Source organism: Mercenaria mercenaria, chromosome 8 (assembly GCF_021730395.1).
Source record: "Mercenaria mercenaria strain notata chromosome 8, MADL_Memer_1, whole genome shotgun sequence".
Taxonomy (NCBI): domain Eukaryota; kingdom Metazoa; phylum Mollusca; class Bivalvia; order Venerida; family Veneridae; genus Mercenaria; species Mercenaria mercenaria.
In genome coordinates this window covers 24,549,508-24,573,909 of record NC_069368.1, presented here as the reverse complement: position 1 = coordinate 24,573,909, position 24,402 = coordinate 24,549,508, and the positions used below count along the sequence as shown (strand labels likewise).

The 24,402-nt window shown below is 34.3% G+C and overlaps 1 protein-coding gene across 2 annotated transcripts; it reads right to left on the bottom strand.

The window, feature by feature from the left end:
* Nucleotides 1-922: 922 nt before the first annotated feature.
* Nucleotides 923-18,658, bottom strand: LOC128558979 (uncharacterized). Of its 2 annotated transcripts, XM_053549552.1 has the most exons (8): nt 17,589-17,930; nt 17,103-17,357; nt 16,475-16,596; nt 16,076-16,236; nt 14,743-14,852; nt 8,960-9,124; nt 4,962-5,502; nt 923-3,346 (listed from the first exon to the last, which is right to left on the bottom strand). In XM_053549552.1, the coding sequence occupies exons 2-8, from the start codon at nt 17,253-17,255 to the stop codon at nt 3,030-3,032; spliced, it is 1,569 nt and encodes a 522-aa protein (XP_053405527.1). In that variant the 5' UTR covers nt 17,256-17,357; nt 17,589-17,930; the 3' UTR covers nt 923-3,029. The 2 variants fall into 2 exon arrangements, with proteins under 2 accessions (XP_053405527.1, XP_053405528.1); XM_053549553.1 differs by lacking the exon at nt 8,960-9,124 and having other exon boundaries at nt 17,589-18,658.
* Between the last annotated feature and the right edge of the window lie 5,744 nt (nt 18,659-24,402).

Sequence of the window (24,402 nt, the reverse complement as noted above, 5' to 3'; positions counted from 1 at the left end):
AATAAATACCCATTTATTGCTACACATTGAATAATAGCGTGAAAAGTATGCAAAACAAATAAACACGTAAACAAACTAGAATTATTACTATTCTCTGTATAATTATTCAATAATGATCAACAGTGAAACAATTTACTTAAATGCTTATTCTTTAAAGCTCGAGTTTTGCGAGAAAGAATAATGTTTCCTTTTTACGCCAAAGTGTGTGTTGTTTATACAATATTATATATATCCAACATTAATCACTACATTGAGCAGATATATATATATATATAGTTTTAATAAATGAAAAATCAAGCTAGTCAACAATTCGAAATAGAAGATATTATTTATATCTAGACATTATCATTCCATTTGCTAACACATTTTAAAATCAAACGGGTATTTAGTTCAACAATACTTTGTTATATCGTTACAGGTATTTCAAAATTTCTATAAACAGAGCATACAATAACGTAAACTACATTCATTTAAAGTTAAAGAAATTGCATACATGTATATATTGATTAATACCAATATGACGTCCAAATCTATAATATACACGTTTTATATGAAAAATGATTCTCTCAACATTTCATGCATTCAATACAGAGTTTTGAGACAATAAGTTATTAACAGACTATGATTTTCTAGAGGGTTCCATAAATCGTTCCATAAAAAGGATGTTTACACAACTCTAAAGTCTGGGTTTTCCCTTCTTTTTATTCTTGGTTAAAAATAAACGTTCTAAAACCATCCAGAATGCTTTTATCTTGGTTAAACATAAACGTTCTAAAACCATCCAGAATGCTTTTATCTTGGTTAAAAATAAACGTTCTAAAACCATCCAGAATGCTTTTATCTTGGTTAAACATAAACGTTCTAAAACCATCCAGAATGCTTTTATCTTGGTTAAACATAAACGTTCTAAAACCATCCAGAATCTTGGTTAAACATAAACGTTCTAAAACCATCCAGAATGCTTTTATAAGGAAGTAGGAAGCTGTCTGAGACCAGGGGAGAACCTACAGTAGGATCTTATTTAAAAAAAAAAAACTTTCCTGTATTTCTTAATTAAAAAAAATTATCAGCTTGGATGTATAACGTTTGAAGAATTAACATTGTGGATTTAAACAACTGAAGAGAGAATTTATATATTCTTTGGTTGTACTAAATTCAGGTGGGTTTATGTGTTAAATGATTTGAATTTATACTGATTCGATTTTTTTGGCATATTAAACTGGACTTTATGTCAAGTTAACATTTTTAAGGTATCTAAATTTTCATGGCAAACTTTGTTAGTGTTAACAGTCTGGATTATTTTTCCGTTACCTTAAGTATTTTAAGTTTAAGTTTAAGCTGTTTTTCTCTTAGCCAAGCTGATGTTCAAATCAGGTTTCGAAGAAGCGAAACATGTAAAAGAAAAGCAACATACGAAATGAACAAGTTTGTTATTACAAGGATTTAAAAAAAATATAATTGCTTGGTCAAGTATTGTTTAAATAATACAGTCTTCAAATACCTGTATATGTATACTTTTAATTGCTCATATTCAATAGTAAACAAGAGAATTAAGAAACGCTTAAAAGAAGTTAGTAACAACATAACAAGGGAAGACATGGCCAAATTATTACTGAGAATTTGTACATGTGTTCAAGATTTTTGGTATTTACATACAGCAGAGTGCAAAATAAGTAGACAAAACGTTTTACATTTATGCAACTTTAAACTTAGATTAATAAAACATCTACGAAACACAACCAGCGTTTTCAGCCAATTTCTTGAACTAAGGTGCAACATCATTCTTTGATATATTCGCTAGAAATTGTCAACTCTTTCAATAGTCTGTTGTAACGCCTATAAAATATCTTGGCAACATCTATATAGTATAACAAATGGCATATTTCTTGAAATACTCGCTAGAGTTACTGACCGGGCACTGCTTATTTTAAAGGTTGAGGGTAAAACGTTCATTGTTTTTGTCGCAAATTCTTTTTATAATATTGATGGGTCATTAAAGAAAATTTGTGTGACACTATTGCAACACAATTCCAGCAGCTATTTGTAAGTCCAAACTAAATCCGTATTACGTATAAGGAAAATATGACTGCGCCCTCTGCCAGCATTGTCCTTTGAAAATCAGAAAAAAATGACGGTCTTCGCACGAGGTCACTTCAGAAATGTTCGTCTTATTAACTTTTTTTTGTAAATCAAACTATCGATTTTAGAGATCGCGCTATTCGAAATGTTTTCTCCATTTTTAACTTCGGTAGCTACGTTTTATTGCAAGAATCTTGCTAAAACTCATCCAAACCATTTGTATAATATTACCTTAGAACTGGACCAAACGATTTTTACAAATCATAGTAGTTTAAATAATTTCATTTAAGGATCACCCAAAGAAAAGTTGTTTGAAATAACCGAAATAGGGCCATCAGTAACTGATATGAATGTTTTTCAAAGCTTCTAAGTATATATATATCGAGAAATGACTACGCTCCCTGGTAGCCATTATCTTTGATAAAATGCAACTATTGAAAACATTGGCAGAGTGTTATCTAACATTTCTTTGATTTTTTTCTTTGAAATATGGCCTCAGTTCTTGACAAAAATATTTAAAAGAATCCATTCCATAACTGAATGTATTTCCTTGAACAAGTCTGGTATAAGACCTTCTAGGACCAATTACGGAAAGTTATATCGATTTCCACTATATGTTTTTAAGGTGATTTTGGTTAAAGAAAAGAGTTAACGGACAGACATGCGGTAAATATTCATATTAGGTAAGTGCCCAGTTGAGTTAAATAGCAGAGTCGATTTGATCGAGTTATGAAATCTGCCACACCCCTAATGTTTAGGCGGAAATCTATTAAATATGTTACTAGATGGACTCGTTGCTCCAAAGGGGGATTAGACATATACTGTAATAAGAGAACTTGGTTCAATTACAAAGCGATATTTTGAGGTTGATGTGCGGCAATTGGAGAGTGATATTTTTTAAGTAAAATAACCCTTTCTTATAACGTCAATTCTCTTATAGCAGAAGTATATTACTTGCCATTAAAGACTGATTTAATAGATTTCCATTCAAACTTAACTACATCATTACAACTCTTCATTGCTTTGTAAAGGTTGCATACACTTTTGGCTTCACTTGAAACTTCCCTCCTCCATTTGTGCAACATTGTTAATATCTGCTTCACCGTTGAGTTTCGATTGTCATCTTCTATATGCTGAATCTCTACTTCGGTCAGCCCAAGCTTGCTACCTAGAATCTGCCAATTCCTCCCGATAAAACTGGCAATTGTAGTCAGATCTTGTTCACTAAGTTCCCTATCATTTTCATATATAGAATCAGTCGACTCAACTATAAATAAAAAGAAAATAGAAATACGTCATGGTATCAAAGTTCAGCAAAATTTCATATTTACATATTATTGACAACTTGTTACAAGTCAAAGTCATGAATCAAACACTACACGGCGGATTTGAACTGGAATTATAAATATTGTGACTTGTAATCACAAAGCTAACTTGACAAGGCAGTCTGAAGACAGCTAAATCCCCCGCCACTGCTATGGATAGTGAAAGGGTAAACCTTTTAGCTGTGACCTTGACCTTGAACTGACATGGCTGACTCATGAATTCTGCACAACGTCTTGATGAGGTGATCATTTGACCCAAGTTTCATGAAAATCCTTCAAGGGGTTAGGAGATACAGAGCTGAAACCTTTGACCTTCAGTTGTGATCTTGACCTTGAGTTGACATGGCTGACTCATGAGTTCTTGATGAGGTGATCAGTTGACCCAAATTTGATGAAAATCCTTCAAGGGGTTTAGGAGATCTACAGAGTGGACACCAAATGGAAGGCTCAAACCTTCGACCCTTAGTTGTGACCTTGACCTTGAGCTGGCATGGTTGACTCATAATTTCTGCACATCGTTCTGATGAGGTTATCATTTGACCCAGTTTTATAAAATTCCTTCAAGGGGTTTAGGAGATATAGAGCGGACACGAAATGGAAGGCTCAAACCTTTGACCTTCAGTTGTGACCTTGACCTTGAGCCGACATGACTGACTCATGGGTTCTGCACATCGCCTTGATGAGGTGATCGTTTGACCCAAGTTTGATGAAAATCCTTCAAGGGGTTTAGGAGATATAGAGCGGACACAAAATGGAAGGCTCAAACATTTGACCCTAAGTTGTGACCTTGACCTTGAGCCAGCATGACTGACTCATGGGTTCTGCACATCGTCTTGATGAGGTGATCATTTGACCCAAGTTTTATAAAATTCCTTCAAGGGGTTTAGGAGATATAAAGCGGACACAAAATGGAAGGCTCAAACCTTTGACCTTGAGTTGTGACCTTGACCTTGAGCCGGCATGGCTGACTTATGGGTTCTGCACATCGTCTTGATGAGGTGATCATTTGACCCAAGTTTTATAAAATTCCTTCAAGGGGTTTTGGAGATAAAGAGCGGACACAAAATGGCAGGCTCAAACCTTTGACATTGAGTTGTGACCTTGACCTTGAACCGACAAGGCTGACTTATGGGTTCTGCACATCGTCTTGATGAGGTGATTATTTGACCCAAGTTTCATGAAAATCCTTCAAGGGGTTTAGGAGATATGGACCGGACACGATTTTGTTACGGACGGAAGTACGGACGGAAGGACGGAAGTACGGACGCAGACCATTCCTATAATCCCTCCGCCACGGCGGGGGATTAAAAATTAAAACAAACTGACAGAGAAAAGCTATTTCATGTAATGGATGGTTTCAAATTAATAGAGAACAAAACACTTAAACATTTAAATTATTACTGAAATATTGCTTTCTCCTCTTTTACAATTATTATATGGCAAGATCTACTTTATCAAAAGTTAAGTAGCCCCCGTACAAATATTTAAACATTGCTTGACAATTTACCACGAGTATCATCTTTAGTCACAATCATTTTGATACATTTAAATACGTACTGAACCAGTATCTTGTAAGATTCTCTGTCAGCAATACGTGATTCGGTGAAGTACATTTGCATTTAACGTTCTTCTGTTTGGCGACCTCATCTATTGAAAATCTTCTTTCATTCGAACGAACAGATGCAGCCGGACATCTCAAAAATGTTTTTAAATCCCTTGATAGCCCACAATCATTCTGAAGAAAACTATGCACAAACGTATATATGTTTGCACATATATCATTCTCTGGTTCTTGATCGTTTGTTATCCACAGCTGTATTTCATGGTCATAGAACGAAACAAAGAGTGTATGACACTCCTCAATGTCAAAAACGCCAAATCCACAATACAACATGTACTCGTTGTTTGATTCAAAAAGGGGCCATTTATTGATGCAAGCCGCCAGAAGTTGGTTGAAAACTGCTGTTGGTAGAAATCCCGACGCTGTCTTGAAACAAAGCTTACTGGTTGAGTTTTGGTGTCCACAATTAACAGATGTGAGTAGTTCCTCTTTTGGGGGAGTTTTAAGAATACATGGAACAAAGTAGTAATCTGTAGCCTGTAATATAAACCATTATATCAAACTTATATTTCCCAGTTCTACCTTTCTCTTTAAAATAGTTAGGATGACTACAAAATAGACATCAGAGAAAGGCCGTAAAACTAGTCCTCGTTAAAACACTTATGCACATTATCTGTAAAAAAGGGAAACCAGGCAGAGCATTATTTATTCTGTACTGTTACGCGCAAATTTGAAAATCTTCAAAAGATGTTCTCGTAATAACGTTATTATCTACCTTGTAATTTACTCAGATACAAATTTTGCTTTTTCCGCGTTAACCCCGGCACAAATATTAACATTGATTTGAAAACTGCAATGATTTCATATTGAACGGCCGTTGATGTGAGCGAAAAATCGTGATGATTATAGTAAACGCCGCAATAAAGTGTTTATAAATGCCCGCGGTAATCTCAGCGGGTCGCGGTGAATTGCAATGGATCGCGTAGAATCAGCGGCAATCACTGCGAAATCTACTGTGATCCAATGTACATACTATCTACTGTTGTTACATTTAAATTAGCGTCTATTAGTTTTTCTGTTGCTAATAATACGATTTAAAGAGACTAACCCACACATTGTGAATTGTAATTTTTTTTTAAATAATTTATCACTGAAAGGCAAAATACCGCCACTGTTTAATATATTTTAACATGAAACATAATGTTTGACCAGTTTATAGTTTCCAGAATTACGGGAACATTAGAATTTTTGCAGTTTTTCTCATGTACTTTTATAAACCGTTATAACGCTTTATTTTGTAAACATTGATAAATATACGTGGGTAGCAATCAAAACAGCGCATGTAGTTTGATGGGTTAATTTATATACTCGTCTACCGATTATGGATGTCAGCATGTTTTACTTTGCCTTATTTAGTTAAGAACCACTGAATCGTACCAAAAACACTACCTAAATAACGGACCCTTCCATTTTTAAAAGTACATGTAAAACATCGCTCGCCACAACACCGAGCTATAGGTAGCGCACAGTATTATAGCGTTTTGAAGTGAAAACAAAACAGTAACATAAAACTAAGTCAAAACACAAAGTTTACGATTTAGTTAGTGATTCCTCGTTGGTCGAGCGGTTACGGTATTTCTATTTTATCTTGCCTCCTACAAGTTTCTAGCATTTCTATTGGTCAATAGACGTCACGTGGAAACAGGATATATTCCATATCCTGCTAGTATATTTCAGATATGAATTTTGATAAAAACAAAATGGCTGCCACACTGCTGGCGTAATTGAATCGTCAGATTATTTATTAGCTCCAGCGATAGTATCGTTTCCGAGAGTGAGTAAATTTAGTGTTTTCTCGCCGATTTCGTCAGATTATCCATTAGCTCCAGTGATAGTATCGTTTCCGAGAGTAAATTTAGTGTTTTCTTGCCGATTTCATTCAACTGTACTTAAATCGAGGCTCATGAAGTTTGACAAAAGTTAGCCGTAAAAGCGGAATAACTCTGTATTGGATACACGGACGTTGAAATCTTTTTTTATGTTAAATCATCGTAAAATAAAGGAATTGACATATTTGTTACTCAGCAGTTTGTTGTAGAATCATTTAATCTACTTGCAAGATAAATGATTTAACAGGAAACGGGATGAAAGCCGAAGTATCAAGACATTTGTGACATTGTGAAATCTGGTGACTTTCGAAGGGAGGGAACAAGAAGTTTTTTTTAGTGTTTCTGATCTAAACCAGTTCATAACCTGTGTAAATGAGCTTTTGTGTTTTGTCATTTAACCAAAACACAGATCATTGTGCATTGTATGGCTGGTGAAAATCAACTAAAAAGAAAACATGATCACCAAATAAATGATTGTAGGATTCCAGTCTGCACTGTAAGTAGCTTTGTTAATTTACAAAATGTGTTGATTACTGTAAGTAAGGGACAGTCGGCAAGATAAAACTGTTACACAGCTTTTTGGTGACAGGGTACGGGATATACGCTGTCTCGAAAATTCATATCAGGCTCGAGCTTCGCTCTCGCCTGATATGGATTTCCTCGACAGCGTATATCCCGTATCCTGTCACCAACAAGCAGTGTACAAGCAGTGTAACTAATAATACCTTTTCCTCGGGAGTTTGATCCCCATTTTTTTTTTCAATTTGCATTACATACCTTGTGCAAGTTTGTTTTTCTCTGCTTTCTAATTTATTATTTTGTTTCTTCTTTTCGTATAAAATTTCGTATAAAAGTATCTATAAATAAATCAATCCTAAAATTATGGCCAGGCAATGCTTGTATTAATGTGAAGTGTAAGATTTTTATAAAACTTACCCGTACAGGTTTGAAAATATCACAGAAAAGATTAAAAAAGCATTAGACTATATTAAAGGTGGAGTGTATTTAGACATAATTACGTGTCAATTGGGACATATAATTTTTGTGAACATGTTAGAACTAGATTTACAAACTCGTTGTGTCTTCATTGAATTGTAGTGAAGAAAAAAATAAAGGCAAAATTTAACGGGTCTGAAACTGAACTCACGACAAACAAGTATAATACGAATGCCATAACCGCACTAGGCCGACGAGAAATCAAGGACTGCATTGCTAACGTACTAAATGTACTGACTTCAGTTTATGTTTATTATTTCAAAACGTCACAACAGTGTGCGATACCTATATGTGTGCGCTCTTTTGAAAATCACGTGATGTTTGCTGACGAGAATTTTTTTTATAAACCGGGAAACCCTTATCAGAAATTGTAGACGAATGTTTTTATTTTAAATGCATTAGGAAAACAACGATTTTCATCAGAATTTGATTAAATATACATTGTAAGAACATCGATTATGCAGCATATAGGTGAATAAAGCAAACGTTTTGATTTTTTTTTAAATCTGACACAACGATGTGTGGGTTAGTCGCTTTAAGAACAAATTCATAAATTTAATGTTGACATGTAATAATTTCATCAGTTAAATTGTTTATTTATAGTATTTATCAAATTAAAATTTATTCCTTTTTTAACTATGATAGTAAAAAAATCAAATTGCTCGTGTAATGATTTTCGTCGCATTTTTGCAATTTCAAAGGTAACTTTCAATTAATTCTTGTGTAGGATAAAATGTTTATATTCATTCGTTTAATCAAACAGAAATATAAGTTACATAGAACATTTCACATAATCTGTCACATGTCATTCTGGAATACTTAAGATGGCGAAACAAAATCTGACCCGTTTCACACTTGTTAAAAGTGCCACTTTTCATACTGTACATGTATACTGCCATCACTATTTTATGCATAGTGAACTAAGATACACGTTCTTGACATTTCACACTTTTCTATGTCTGTAATGACACAGATTCAAAATGTACTATATTTTACCTGTACAGGTATATTGTTTTCAATGAACTATTGAAAACGGAACCAGTCAAAGCCTGAATCGAGAAATACAATATGCTAAATTCTTAAATTTTGACGAGTAACATTATTACTACCTCAGGTTGTTCAAGTCTGATGCGTTTCTTTGGCTGCGTCGATTGTGGTTCAGTGTCATGGAAATGGAATCGCATCTCTTTCTCCGTACCAGAAGCTAGTATGATTGCGTCGTCAACGTCCGACTTTCCATCCCATTGCACGTTGTGTACCATACCAACTTTCACCTGCAACAACCAGTGTGTTTGTTTTACAACTGTGAAAACAAGATCATCAGTCTTATCTTTCGTTGAGATATTAAATTGTATACGACAGTGTGTACTTTCGTCTACGACTGCAAGTGTGAAACATTTGCAATATTCATTATAACTTTTAAAAAAGCTTTAAAAAGGTCTCTAGAGATAATGCAATAGTTGATTTATTGGATTTATTTCAATTACAGACAATATATAAGACATTTTATAAAAGAGTATTGTATAAAATGTTTGCTAAGAACAAAAGCGTTGCTTAAGTATATTCTTATTACCTCCCCTCATGCATTGCCTTATACAATGTTTTTAAAATATATCTCGGAATATTTATTTCTGCACTTCTGTCCAGAACAATCTGATTAATTTTATGACTCCTTATATAAAGCGCCGGTACGTAGTTTGTGCTTTCGATCGTTCTTTAATTCAACACTAAAGTCCGGACTTGAAGAAAAACCTATGAAAGTATATTACTGATATCATTTGTAATAAAACACTTATTGAATGACATTCGGTCTTTTGGACCTAGTGCAATAGCTTTTTATATTGACTCTAGGGTAATAGATTAACGTTTGACCGACAAAACATCCATATGTGTACATTACGTTTTATCAAAACGTCGTGAAACATTAAACACAAAGCAGTATCATTTTAATTTAGTGTATCGAATTTCGCTTGTTTGTACACTTAACAAAACTGTTACCGACCCTTCCCCGATTCCTTTGGTATTTTTTTTCATAGTACAAATAAATGTCTCCCAATTTAGAAAATACGTTTTAAAAACACGAGATTTAAGGCTATACATCTTTACATTCATTTGCAAACTTAAACCTATTTTAAAAAGTAAAAAAATACAGTTACATTGGTGGTCTATTACATTGATTGTGTATGTACGTAAAGTATTAACACGAGTACGTAATAAATACAATTTAAAATAAATGGAATATTTTGTGATTAATTAAAAATTAGGTGTACGTAAAATGACATTATTGCATTTTCGATATTTTTGAAATTTCACTACATGTATGTTACTTCACGACTTATTTAGTGCAATTTTGCAATATCAGATTATAGTAAGCTACACAATAATACTTTTGAAACTCACAATCTGAAAATATCTGAAAAGATTAAATTTTTTATATTAGGTATACATGTAATGATGTATTGACTGCAGCTCTGAAATGTTAGGAAGGATTTCATTTAAATCTGCATTTATTTCTTGTGCATTATTAGCTCGTAAATCGATATGTTAAACTCCCGGAAAATCATAAAATATAGGATAAAGAAGTGAATTATTTGATTATCTCATCATTAGTTACTCCTAATCCGTTTCTTGTCGTCGCACAAGTATATTACAAGAAAATGCAAAATCTGACGTGTGTGTGTGTGTGTGTGTGCGTGCGTGCGTGCGTGCGTGCGTGCGCGTGCGCATTCGCCTGTGTACGTGCGTGTGTGTGTTGAGGTTATTTACCCTCGCCGACGGTTTAAAACCATATTGGCGAGCATAATTACGATTATTATACTTTATTATATAGTGTGTACCATAATTCACAACCAATTCAAAATGACCCACAGTAAGTTGTGAATAATATGGGAATTCTTTCCATTCGTTTACTTCAAAAACAACAGGTTAAAAAGATGAAGAACAGACTTAAGTATGGCTTTTTTCAAGTCTTTAAATTTCTAATCGTAGGTCAAAATGACCTACAGTAAGTTGTGATTAGAGTCCAACATTTTTATTGGTTAACGAACTGACCTTGGAAGTCTTAGAATATGGCATGAAACACTTAGAAAACAAGTGAATGAAGTATTGCCATGCAATACAAAGTCCCCTACTGGAAGGCACCTAATTTTCTCTACTGCAGTATAACATAATGAACTGATATCTGTCAATGATGTATAAACAATATTGTACTATATATACAATATAATATAACAAAGCAGTTGGATTAAAATTTGCATATATATATATATATACATATATATATATATATATAAACGTACAGTTGTTTTCATTTGGAATTTTTTTGGCCGATTATACAAAAATACAAAAAGTTATCATAAAAGTTATTTACAGTAACAACAAAGCGAAATTAATCCTAAAAAAAAAAGAAAAAAAATTCTATAAAATGTAAGTACACAAGAAAAACCTTTACCAGGTAGAGATAGATCAAAATACACCTAAATATTGGATGTAACATGCATGTTGTACCACAGAAAAGTGGTCTCAATTTTTCCCTACGGCCAGTAATAAAAAAGTTACAATGTAATCTATTTATAGTAACAACAAAGACGTAATACTAAGAAAGTGTGCCTCATGGTGGTGAACATTTGTGCCAAGTTACATCAAAATCTCTCCATGCATGAAGAAGAAATGCTCCGGACAAAGTCATTCTTGAATTTGACCTTTGACCTCTAAGTATGACCTTGACCTAGCGACCTGGTTCTGGCGCAAGACAATTTGTCTCATGGTGGTGAACATTTGTGCCAAGTTACATTAAAATCCCTCCATGCATAAAGAAGAAATGCTCCAGACAGAGTCATTCTTGAATTAGACCTTTGACCTCTAAGTATGACCTTGACCTTTGAGCAAGGGCTCCAGGATTTGCGCATGACACGTTGTCTCATCATGGAGAACATCTGTGCCAAGTAATATTGAAATCCCTTAATGAATGACAGAGTTATGGACCGGACACGAAACAGACCCTGTTCATGCCATGTTAACATTTGACAACTAAGTGTGACCTTGACCTTTGAGCTAGGGGTCTGAAAGTTGTGCATGACACATCGTCTTATTATGACGTACAATTTTGCCAATTGATATTAAAATCCCTTCATGTATGAGAGAGTTATGGACCGGACAGGAAAAAAGCCCTGTTGACCTTTGACCTCCAATTGTGACCTTCACCTTTGAGTAAGGGGTGCGGTTTTGCGCATGACATGTTGTCACATCATGGGGAACATTTGTGTCAAGTAATATTAAAATCCTTTCATGGATGAAAGAGTTATGGACCGGACACGAAACAGACCCTGTTTATGCCATGTTAACATTTGACTACTAAGTGTGACATTGACCTCTGAGCTAGGGGTCTGAAAGTTGTGCATGACACATCATCTTATTATGAGGTACAATTGTGCCAAGTGATATTAAAATCCCTTCATGGATGGGAGAGTTATGGACCGGACAGGAAAAAAGCCCTGTTGACATTTGACCTCCATTTGTGACCTTGACCTTTAAGCTAGGGGTCCGGGTTTTACACATGACACGTCGTCTCATCATGAGGAACATTTGTGCCAAGTAATAATAAAATCCCTTCATGGATAAAAGAGCTATGGACCGGACACGAAATTGCAGACGGGCGGAATGACGGAATGACAGAATGACGGAATGACGGAAAGACGGAATGACGGAAAAGCGCATTCCTATAGTCCCCGAAACTGGTTTTCAACCAGTAGGGGACTAAAAATCAGTCATCAAATATAATTAAATACATATCTTAGAATTTTAAAAAATCGACATCATCGAACTTGGGAAAATTATCGACCACATTATGTTGATGAAAGAAATCAAATTTTCGATGCGTGATGTAATTTTCTCACCTCTGCCATCAACATAAATTACTTCAACATCATTAAGGGGTTGTTATTTTTGCAATATTACTCAAAACCAAAATCACCTGGTTTAAATGAATCAACTTATTATAATAGTATACATATTATACGAGTTCACCTAAATTCACTGCTAATCACCGGCACTTCATCGCGATGGAAGCTGTGCAATGTGTTTCGGAGATGCATAAAAAACGACATCCCCGCGGCTCAGGAAATTGTCCGCACTAGAGGCCAAGCGCGGGGAAGCTTGGACTTTGAAAAATCCGCTAGCCAGGGACTGTAGGCTGAATGTATCTCGCAAAACAAACAGATAATTTCACACGTATTCGAGTCGGCGTAGGCTAAGCCTAAAACACTTTGGGTTCACTGAACGTTTTACATTTCATTATGTCTAGGTACTCGTAGCTATTGAAGTTTTCTTTTCAGGCCTGTATAATCATGTTACATATTAACATTTATTTAACATTTTTGTAACATTAGGTACTATTGTAGGCGTCAACTGTATGCGACTTCTATAAGGCCACGTCTGTATATGTTTATTGTAAAATCGGTATGGATGTTAAGACCCGTTTGTTTATTGGATATTTGACAGTCAGAAAACGTCAGGTGTTTTACTGAGGCTTAACATTGGCGCCGAGGAGGAACGGTGGTTATTTCTATGAAGAAGACAAAATTGAAAAAATTCTCAGGCCATTGTAAGAAAAAATATTATTGTTGCAAGAAGACACAAGATGTTTGTGAACAATGCTTACTACACCCACTCATAAAGCAGAATAAAGGAATAAAGACCAATCATATTACAATCGTGGAGAAACACCGCAGTAAATATTCGAAAGCGATCATGTACGGAAACAAAGACTTTGTAAAACTGGATTTTTTTTCAGTTCCCAAACGATACAGAGTACCATAAAGCTGAAATGCTCACACGAGATTGGATGACTATGATATTGAAAAAAATAGCAGTCAATTTTTACATGATGATATAACTGAAGCAAGGATGTTGGTGTAATAGCGTGCTTAAAGTATGACAAAAACAATTTCATGCTAGGGCCCTCCGTGTCCGAGTGGTTAAGATATCTGACTTTAAATCAGTTGCCCATTACCGACGTGGGTGCGAGCCTGAATCGGGGCGTTGAATTCTTTATGTGAGGAAGCCATCCAGCTGGCTTACAGAAAGTCGTTGGTACTCGCTTGTGATGAAATAATGCGCGGAGGGGCACATTTGGCCTTCCTCTCCCATCAAAATTGGAAAGTCGTCATATGACATGTGGCAGTGCAACGTTAACACCCACATTGTCAGGGTCGACGCTACGAGTGATGATTTAGCAATGACGTCACACACTATTAAGGGACCAACTATTTTACAACAAGCCAACATTCTGACGGCGGACTTGAAATATTATTGGTGGTCACATGACACAGTTTCATTCATAGGAATTACGAACTAGACAAATGTACCTAGTGGAAAGAAGATAGTATTTTTACAGAAATCAGATGAAAAAGACAAGTTAAAACAGACGATTAAAAGCTTAAACAATTAGTGTAGTATGGACGGAATATGTGACAATTATATATAGCTGAGAACAAGACGAGTAATAATGACGCTTAAAAGGCTTTGATATTAGTTAATGAATAAAATAAATGGAATTGGCGCTTTACTGATGAAACGTTAAGTTTAAATTTGAAAACAAAAAAATGTGAAAATGAAGGGCAATTTTTAATTTTATTCCTTGCAAATTGTTTTTTATTATTTGGACTAAATCGGGTAACTTATATGTTTGTCTAATATTTTCAGTGTGTTTCTTTTTAAGCAAATAGAGAAATAATACAAATGTATATATTAAAGAGCGTACGTCAGCATTACGCGGCGTCTTTAAAGTCTCGTTGTATCTGTATAACGCATGTTATTACATACTGTATTCTTAATTGTCAAAAACCAGTTGCTTTGTTAAGGCTTATCAATGCTAAATATTTTGTCACATTACCTTTGCACTGTTTGACTGCTGTCGTGGTTTTACGATAAATCCAAGTTTCTGAAGATATCTAAGTAAGAGATCTTTATGTTCATAAAACTCCGACTTCTCCCAGACCATATCTAGAAAATATAGTTATTACTGTATCATGACACTATTGACACATATAGGTCAAGATTTATTACCTAGTCTGTGCATTTATTATATACTTTCAAATGAAAGACAATGCATATTTTTTATTTTCCGTATTCCTACAGCAACTAATATTTTTCATTGCAGTGAAACATAATTACCGTATTTTCACTGATTTTTTGCCGTACTACTTTTTAACTAGTTTTATATATGCACTAAAAGCAAAGTAACATAAAATGACTGGGCAGAAGCAGTGCACTAATAAAAGTGTTAGTTCTATTTAGTTCAAATATTTTTAATCCTAGGTACGATAAAATGGTAGGTAAGTAACCGGTGATGCCTTTGATCCATTTTGTTAATTTTGTAGGATAGGTGTTTTGAATGATCCAATCAATGTTTTATATACACTAACACATCTAGTGACCGAACCAATTTGATAATATACCAAGGACTTCTACAGAAATTAATATTCAAAACTACCTTTTCTTGAAGTTATTACTTCCACACAAAGTCTAAATTTATCATTTTGACAATTGATAGATTCAAAAATTCTTTATTATTTACCATTTTGTCGTTATTGGAACTGTTAACGAGTTTACGTTATATATGCACGTTGTATTGTATGTCAGTAACGTCACTTCCTTTCCCCTCCCAATTTTTACTGAACCTTTTTACCCGAAACTAATATCTTTTGTATCAATTTCAGGTAGGGATTCTTTTGTGTCAAGTGACTGCCAAAGGGTTAAATCTTTATATCTGATATAATGGATGGTACTATCTGATAAATGAATGACATTCGTTAATTAAACTACATTTTGTACCAAGTTAAATTGTTTGTGTTAAATGTTCCCTCTCGCAGAAAGAATTTCATCTGTCATTCCGATTTTGTATCAATAATCGTGACTTGTGTTGTAATTATTATATGTTATGGAAACGTGTTACTGTCTGTAAGTCTATTTAGTCTTATGCAATCAAACAATTGTCTTTTTTCTTGATTTTGGATTCAAAACACAATGATATCGTTTATTTCCGTTCAACGCTGATTTCCAGGCAATAATCATATAATATGCTTGCCAAACATTTAAATAAAGTCATATTTATGATTTGACGTCACCGGTGTAAAAGCTTACATTTCTTTTACATATTCACATGGTTTAAGAGTTTCAAAGTGAAATGTTTTATCGAAATATCATATTATTTTAGTGATACAGACCAAGAAATCCGTCTGTCAATTTAGCCGACTTCTCAAATTCAAGCCAATTCTGAAGAATGGTTTGGTTTCTTTTGTAGAACGTTTTCTCAGTTATTATACTTTTGAAAGCATCAATCAGCCACTGAGGGTCAAGTACAATACTGTCACTGAGCTGGGTATCTCTGCAAGGAAAAAATAGGCATACAAAACGAAATAAAACGGAAAGATACTTGCTACTGCTAATCCAAAAGACCTAACTCTATACCAGAAATTTGAGCACTGTAACTGAAATGGTCTGTATTTCATATAATTTAACGAAAATCATCCTCATCCTGAATCTGGTCAGCAAAACGGATATGTATAGTGAATAGAATTTGTAAAATCAAATGGGTTACATGAAACAGGAGAACTTATTTATACCTGAAATACAATATATTTCCTGATTCGTGGTGAAACCTCAAGAAAAGTTCTAGTTCTTCGTCTGTTTCAATGCTAACTAGTAACTCTCCATTCAGATCACGCAGCTGATTCTTATAAAGAACCTATAAAGAATATATCATTTTCAAACGTAGCTTATTGAACTTCGCTAAGTCGATACTTATGAATTATTATTTGCTAAATGTTTCGCTTATTAACAAAACTTAAAGGAAGGACATATATTTTGTACATTTGTTTTATTAGCCAGTATCTGTATTAGTTCTACCTTTATTTCCGCCAGTAACTTGGAACTTTCTCGTATCAACCACAGCTCTGAATTAATATTTTCAAGGAATTTTTAATTGGAAAATATAATCTTGCTCGAAGTCTGAAAATACTTATAACTTGTGATAGTGTGGTTTTCTAATGAAATGACTAAATGGGTTTCAAGTATTCAATCTAATTTTGTGTACTATTATTATATAAATAAAATCGATATGAACCCTTGAAGCTTTCCAAATGAATAAATTGTAATGTCTATACATTAATTTGATATACATAAAAATATTTTTTGAAGACGTGAAGGTAATACTATTATAAAATGCTCTTGAAATCAGTTGTTTATACATGCCTTTTTACCCAGGTCTTTCTCGCTGACTATTTTGCGTTCCAGTGTTATCCATTTTGCAGGAATATGTTCTCCCCAATGAGATTGCTTAGAAGCAATATCAAAAATCGTGTGGCGAAGTCGTTCAATCTTGTCATCTATGATAGAATTATCCATGTCAAAATCCTCATTTCCCTCGATATGACAAAAGGTGCCCTTTCCGCAAACAGAAGCTCTTAATTCACGGAAGTACTTCCCTACTATTTTTTCTTTTGTTTTCTATAATAGAATCAAATTTGTAAATCAAGTAACTCCATAGTTATACTGGTACTATTCTGACATTTTTAAAGTGAAATAAAAGAAATGAATTCGTAGCAGTGCTGTTTTATAAGTTCATATATGTGTTATATCTGAAATGTTTGAAAACATTCAATTATCGGATCGTATCAGACTAACACGGTAACAACGAGTTCAGATACAGTCTTATTTCATCCGCTACTTATCTTTTACCTGATCTAATTGATCCGCAAATGTACCAACAAGCAGCACTGGTGGACCCTTGTCATCTTGACAGCTACAGAACTCGTGTATAGAGTTAAGCCAAAAGTGAACAAATTCTGAAAAAAGATATGTTGGTTTCTAATAATATACTAGCTCTCCCTCCTTGTGGCCATGTTTTTACGAAATCAACAATGGAATTATTTGATAGAGGGCCACCCACAAGACATTGCTGTGAAACAATTTTGAAATTGGACAAGCGGTTTCTGAGGAGAAAATGTTCAAACTTTTTCATATAGAGAAGATTTGCTCGATCAGCTGGCTGACATGTCTTTTCAACAATTTAGCATGACATAACGGATTTAGTAGAGGAACATCCAACGAGAGTTGCTGTGGATTTCTTAACTGAAATTGCAATGACTATCTGAATTTTGCATGGGTGATCTAGAATCAAAATTTGATGGAAGACTACCAAAGGATCATTTCTGAAAATTTTGGTCGAAAATAGATTTATTGTTTAGAAGAATATGCTTTTTAAAGAAATTATGGACGACGGACCGACACACAACGGAAATATTGATCCCGAAAGCTACTCAATATTCTTTTTGTGCACAGATTAGCTAAAATAGAGAACTGAGGGACTTAGGAGGTCATTTAGTTCTACTGTTTGGGTTTATTGGCTCAAGTAGTAACGGGGAAAATGAAATTAGATACTTTCGATTTATATAAAACAAGGAAACAGCTGAAATGTGCTACTTCCGATTTAAAATGTTGAATTTCGTATTCACGTCATTTTCAAATGTATAGACGAGGTATCAATATTTAAAGCAAGTGAAAAAGTAAACAAATATTTATAGGTATACTTGAGTCTTAGTAATAAAAATGCAACACTTTTCAAACTATTAGCGTCTTTTTATTACATAGCCGAATGTCGTTGTACTTTGGATGGCCGGGCGGGCGGCGTCAACTTTTGGTTTCCGCTCAATAAATTGAGTAAAGAGTGACCGATTCCAAAACAACTTGGTATAACGGTAGCTAGCATGAAGACAAAGTTTTGGATCGCATATAAGCTCACTAGGTGTAAGGGCAAGGTCAGTGTTGCTAAAAATAGAAAAAATATTTCCTCTCAATAACTTTAGTTGCATTGCTATATTTAAGGTAACTTGACATGAACAAACAAGATGGCGTCACGAAATTAGGGTTGGTCACATTATTTACTCAGACAATATGCTGCTACAGAGGTCTAAAGATGCATTTTAATCATTTAATACACACATAAACAATTGTAAAAATGCATTTAATTTATAAAATATAAATCAAATGTTCTGAAACTCACCATGAAAACTAGTCAATTTTTGTGCGCATTTTGCGGAAAAGTTATGTATCCAAACTGAAAATAATTTATATCCTCATATCTTTGAACATGTCCTTCAGGTGCTCCACCTATGAACAAAAGGACTTATCCACTCAGTTTTATGCTATTTGCTCTGGAATTTCATCAGTAAATTATAAATTTCAATATTTTGTTGCAAATAAATTTAGTAACAAGGGGCTATGCAATTCCAAATATATGTTTATCGTAAAACTCACCCATTCCTATGAACGGAAAGTGAACCCAAACATAGCTGATTTTGAGTATATTACATTATGTTTTATGACCCTTGCATGTTCAAATGCAGAAATCCTCATCTAAACTGGCTCTATATGTTTTTGGGAGGCAACAGAAAATCAAGAAAATGTACTTTATCAATTACATTAAGCATACATTAATTTAGTATGGCCTAAGATCCATGCTTTCCATGAGATTTCCATGTAAGTCAGTAAAGTTTTGACATTGAGGGTTATTCAAACAGTAGCAAACACATTTGAACCAGGACACAGATTGAAAAGATTGTAAACGTTTTATAAAATTAAAATACAAACAATGTAGAATTAATAAGAAATGAACACATCACTCAAAACTCTTAATATGTGAGGATATAAAGTCTCAGAAATAAGGACAAAGTAAACTTACATGTACTTTGAATTTTTTTAATGACCCTCATACTGCAGGCAGGTTTCAATTTTTTAGGGTGTAAAATGTAGAAATTTATAATTTACTGATGAAATTCCAGAGCAAATATCATAAAACTCAGTAGATAAGTTCTTTTGTTTATAGGTGGAGCACCTGAAGGACATATTCAAATATATGAGGATATAAATTATTTTCAGTTTGGATACATAACTTTTCCGCAAATTATGCACAAAAATTGACTAATCTTCAAACTTAGAAAATTCCACTGCGGCGCAGAGGTCTAAAGTGATGGGCCAAAAGCTACCTTTTGATCAGCGGAACGGAAGGGCGTCGGTTCAACCCACTGAGAACCAAAAAAGTGGGTTTTTTGTGACAATAAAATAATTTTAATGCCATCTGGTCAAGGTTAAAGTCACAGTATCTAAAATAGATTCTGTTCTCTAAAATAGATTTTTTTTCTCCATGGGATCAGCAAAAACGTGCTTCATAACTTTAGTTTTAACTTTGTGTTAAGGTAGCTTTTTTCAAAGAATCATAAATTACAAAGGGTAATGACACATGTACTTTTCTTATACCTGTACTTTTGGATGACATGACTGGATGCAGTGCGATATGTATAAGAGAACATGTCCATTTAAAAAAAAACAAGAGGGCCATGATGGCCCTATACATCGCTCACCAGAGTTGATCTGACCTACTGATCTAGTTTTTGACCCCACATAACCCAGATTGACACTTGACCTAGAAATCATCAAGCCAAACTTTCTGACTAAGTTTCATAAATATTGGGTCACAACTGTGGCCCCTAGAGTGTTAACAAGCTTTCCCACTGTTCTGGCCTACTGACCTAGTTTTTGATCCAACATGACCCAGATTCCAAATTAACCTAGAGATCATCAATACTAACATACTGATCAAGTTTCATAAAGATTGGGTCACAGATGTGGTCTCTAGAGTGTTCACAAGCTATTTCTTTGATCTGATGTACTGACCTAGTTTTTGACCCCACATGACCCAGTTTCAAACTTGACCTAGAAATCATCAAGACTAATGTTCTGACAAAGTGTTATAAAGATTAAGTCAAAAATGTGGTCTCTAGAGTGTTCACAACCTTTTCCTTTGATCTGACCTACTGACCTAGTTTTTAACTTCACATAACCCAGTTTCAAATTTGACCTGGAGATCATCAAGACTAACATTCTGACTAAGTTTCTTAAATATTGGGCCAAAAATGTCGTCTCTAGAGTGTTTACAAGCTTTTCCTTTGATCTGACCTACTGACCTAGTTTTGAACCCACATAACCCAGTACCAAGTTAGACCTGAAAATCATCAAGGCTAACATTCTGACCAAGTTTCATAAAGATTGGGTCAAAAATGTGGTCTCTAGAGTGTTCACAAGCCTTTCCATTGATCTGACCTACTGACCTAGTTTTTAATTCCTCATGACCCAGTTTTGATCCGTTGCCATGCTGACCTGGTACATCAAAATGTGAACCAGTCTGTCTATGAACCATAGGATGAGGTGATTCGTTCCCGCGTTGACCTGGTAAATCTATGTTTGAACCAGTCTGTCTGTGAATAACAGGATGAGGTGATTCATTCCCGTGTTGACCTGGTAAATCTATGTGTGAACCAGTCTGTCTGTGAATAACAGGATGAGGCGATTCGTTCCCGTGTTGACCTGGTGAATCTATGTGTGAACCAGTCTGTCTGTGAATAACAGGATGAGGTGATTCGTTCCCGTGTTGACCTGGTAAATCTATGTGTGAACCAGGCTGTCGGTGAATGACAGGATGAGGTGACTCGTTGCCATGCTGACCTGGCAGAACAATATGCGCTGCACTTATTCTGTTTACTACAGAAATCGGTGACTCGTGCCCCATCTGTCTAGAGAAGTCTCCTATGTGATTGGCTTGACGAGCAGGTAGCCCTGGAACAATTATTATAAGGTCAGCAAGAAGTATACGAGGGATGTTCAATAAATACTCGGGAAAATGCTCTAAATCTTTACTTTGTTATGATACGTTAGAACCTATCAAGATAAATTCTTAAATTACAAATTCCAGAAAATAAACGGCAACGTTGCTACCTCTAAAACGGCCACAATTAACTATGAAACCGTCATATAAAAAATAGTACATACAAGCTACGATTACCAGAGGTTCACTGTTTTTCGTCATTTTATGCTTTTCTACACTTTTCTAGGAAAAACAAATCAATGTATTATTGATGGAACTGGACACTGAACTGTGATATACTACAATAACGGGACCAAAAGTTGTCGACTTCGAAGTCTGGCCTGCGAGCAGTCAGCTATACTCTCCTGTCCACTTCCATAGATAAGATGACATTATAGACCAGTAGGAAGTTGGCAGTTAGCAGTTGCAGCAGTTATAGCAGTTAACTGCTGTAACTGCTGGCAGTTGTAGCAGTTAACTGCTAGTTCTACATTACATTATAGCCTTATTATGTCCCTATAGCGTTTTAATATATAGCAATTAATCGTGTTTTTCCTTGATTTTTGATTCAAAACACAGACTGTTATTGCTGACCTCCGTTCAACAATAGTTTTCATACAGTAACACCCCCCCCCCCCCCCCGCCCCCACCCCCCACCAAAAAAAAAAAAACATGCTTGCAAAACGTTTATATTTGTGATCTGACGTCTTACTATTTGTTTTGAAAAAGGCTTTATCATTCCGTCACCTATGCTTTATATCTCTCTCGTCATGTTTTGACGATGTCTAGAGAAATGAGAGCACCTTCCGGGTATTAACTGAACAGCCTTTATATTACATATATAAGAATATAAAATTTCTCGTCTGTGTGAAAATTATAGAATGACCACACTTCAACAGTGCAATCTTTGACAAGAATATTTAAATCGCGACAAGCTATTGTCCTAAAGTAAAATTATAACAAATTAAAATTCGGACTGTAAACCAACCTTACCATTATTTTCTTTGTATTTATCTCGATTTCATGTCGTGTGTTTTTAAAGTTTCATAACTTGCATTCGTATTCTACCGTAATTTAGAAATAAATCGGAACCACATTGCTTAATTTAACATTATAGAACCGACTCCCGTCAAAGTAATTTAAATAAATCATTAAATAAGAAAATAACCGAGTAAAAGGCTAAAAATTATTGCTAAACAGATATACCTGACAGGTGTTCCTGTGACACAGCGAATATTACTACATTTGTAATTATAAATAATTCCAAAGTATGATTAATATCCGAAGAAAAAGTCATACTTTTCGCTGTTTTTTAAACTGTTATTTCCTAACACATTTTCGGTTTAAGATTTTGTTACATTCCTGATTAAGGCAAAATACCCTCGTTGGTACAAAGATGACTGTGTTAAAAATCTAAGATATGTCAAATGTTCGCATGTTCTATTTCAAATTTTATTAAACAATTTATTAAGCTGAAGATGAATTGTCCATATTTTCACATGATATGTATCTAATCGACTGAAACATAACTCATCTTTGTAATGTGAAATATGAGGAAAACAACTGTTAATAATGTCAAGCCAATTAGCTAAGGCTAAGAGTATTTATTTTAGTGTTAGCATTATAAAAGACAATGTGTTGACCGTTTTGTCGTCAGCTAATTTTCGTGATCAAAATGTTGCAATAAAATTGAACTGGTTAATTATATACATATGTATTTCATCTGCAACATGTACGCTTTAATGAAGTTAAATAATGACGAATTTTTAAAGGTCCAGAATTGCTAAAGTTTCTGATAAAAGAGAAATGCCAAAATCTTTTATAAGCCCAAAATGCTAAATTTTCTAATAAGCCTGCAGAAATGCCAAAACAGCTCTAATGAAGCGGGAAATGCAAAGTCTCGGATAAGCCCTGAAATGCCTTTTTTTTTTTATTAAACCTAGAATCGCCAAAATTTCTGATAGGACAATATGTTAAAACGTTATAAGCAGTAAATGCCATATTTTCTTAGGAGCCCGGAGATGTAAAATTTTCCGATGGGCCCAGAAAAGCTGAAATTTCTGAGAAGCTCAGAACTGCTATAATTTCTTATCATCCTAGAAATGTTATAAACAGTTGAAAGTGTCATGTTCATATTTTCAGGCTACTGACAAAGAAATTGCGTGGAATATTCCTACCAGTGACATGTCTATAAAGAGTTAATGATTGCATGAAATAGAATGATTTGATCATGAAAAAGAAATTACAGAAGGAACTATATTTCGACCATTTCACCGCTGGCTGACAATGTACGTGGCTATCAACGAAAATGTTATTTTGGTTTGCCTTTTTCACCCAAAACAACACTATCAATGAAGTCGATAATTGTTATATTACCAACTTGATTGACAATAACTTGCTTATTTATGGTCAACGTGAATACAAATACATAATCGATATCATCCTTATTTAAGGTCACTTTTAAACAAGTACTATATGAGTAAGCAAATTTGCATTTTTTCGGCATTTTTTTAGGAATAGGTACATTTTGAACCAGTATTGACCGTTTGAAGAATGGTTGGGAGTTTGTGTTGGCAAGAATGGGATTAGACATTAACAAGAAATGTAATAATTATAGAAACTGTAAAACCGGGATTTAATTTATGTCTGTTGCTTATGGTAGCCCTGGAGGGACAATTGATTTCCGTACTTCCCACTTCTGACTTCTAACTTTCGCACTTCTCACTTCCAACTTCTTCATAGTTTGACATTTTGCCACTTTATTTTTACATCCTTGTCTTTAAATGACTCTCATAACGTAAAAATAATATTGTAAAGCTGTCTGACTTAATCAAATATATTGAAAACTTTGAA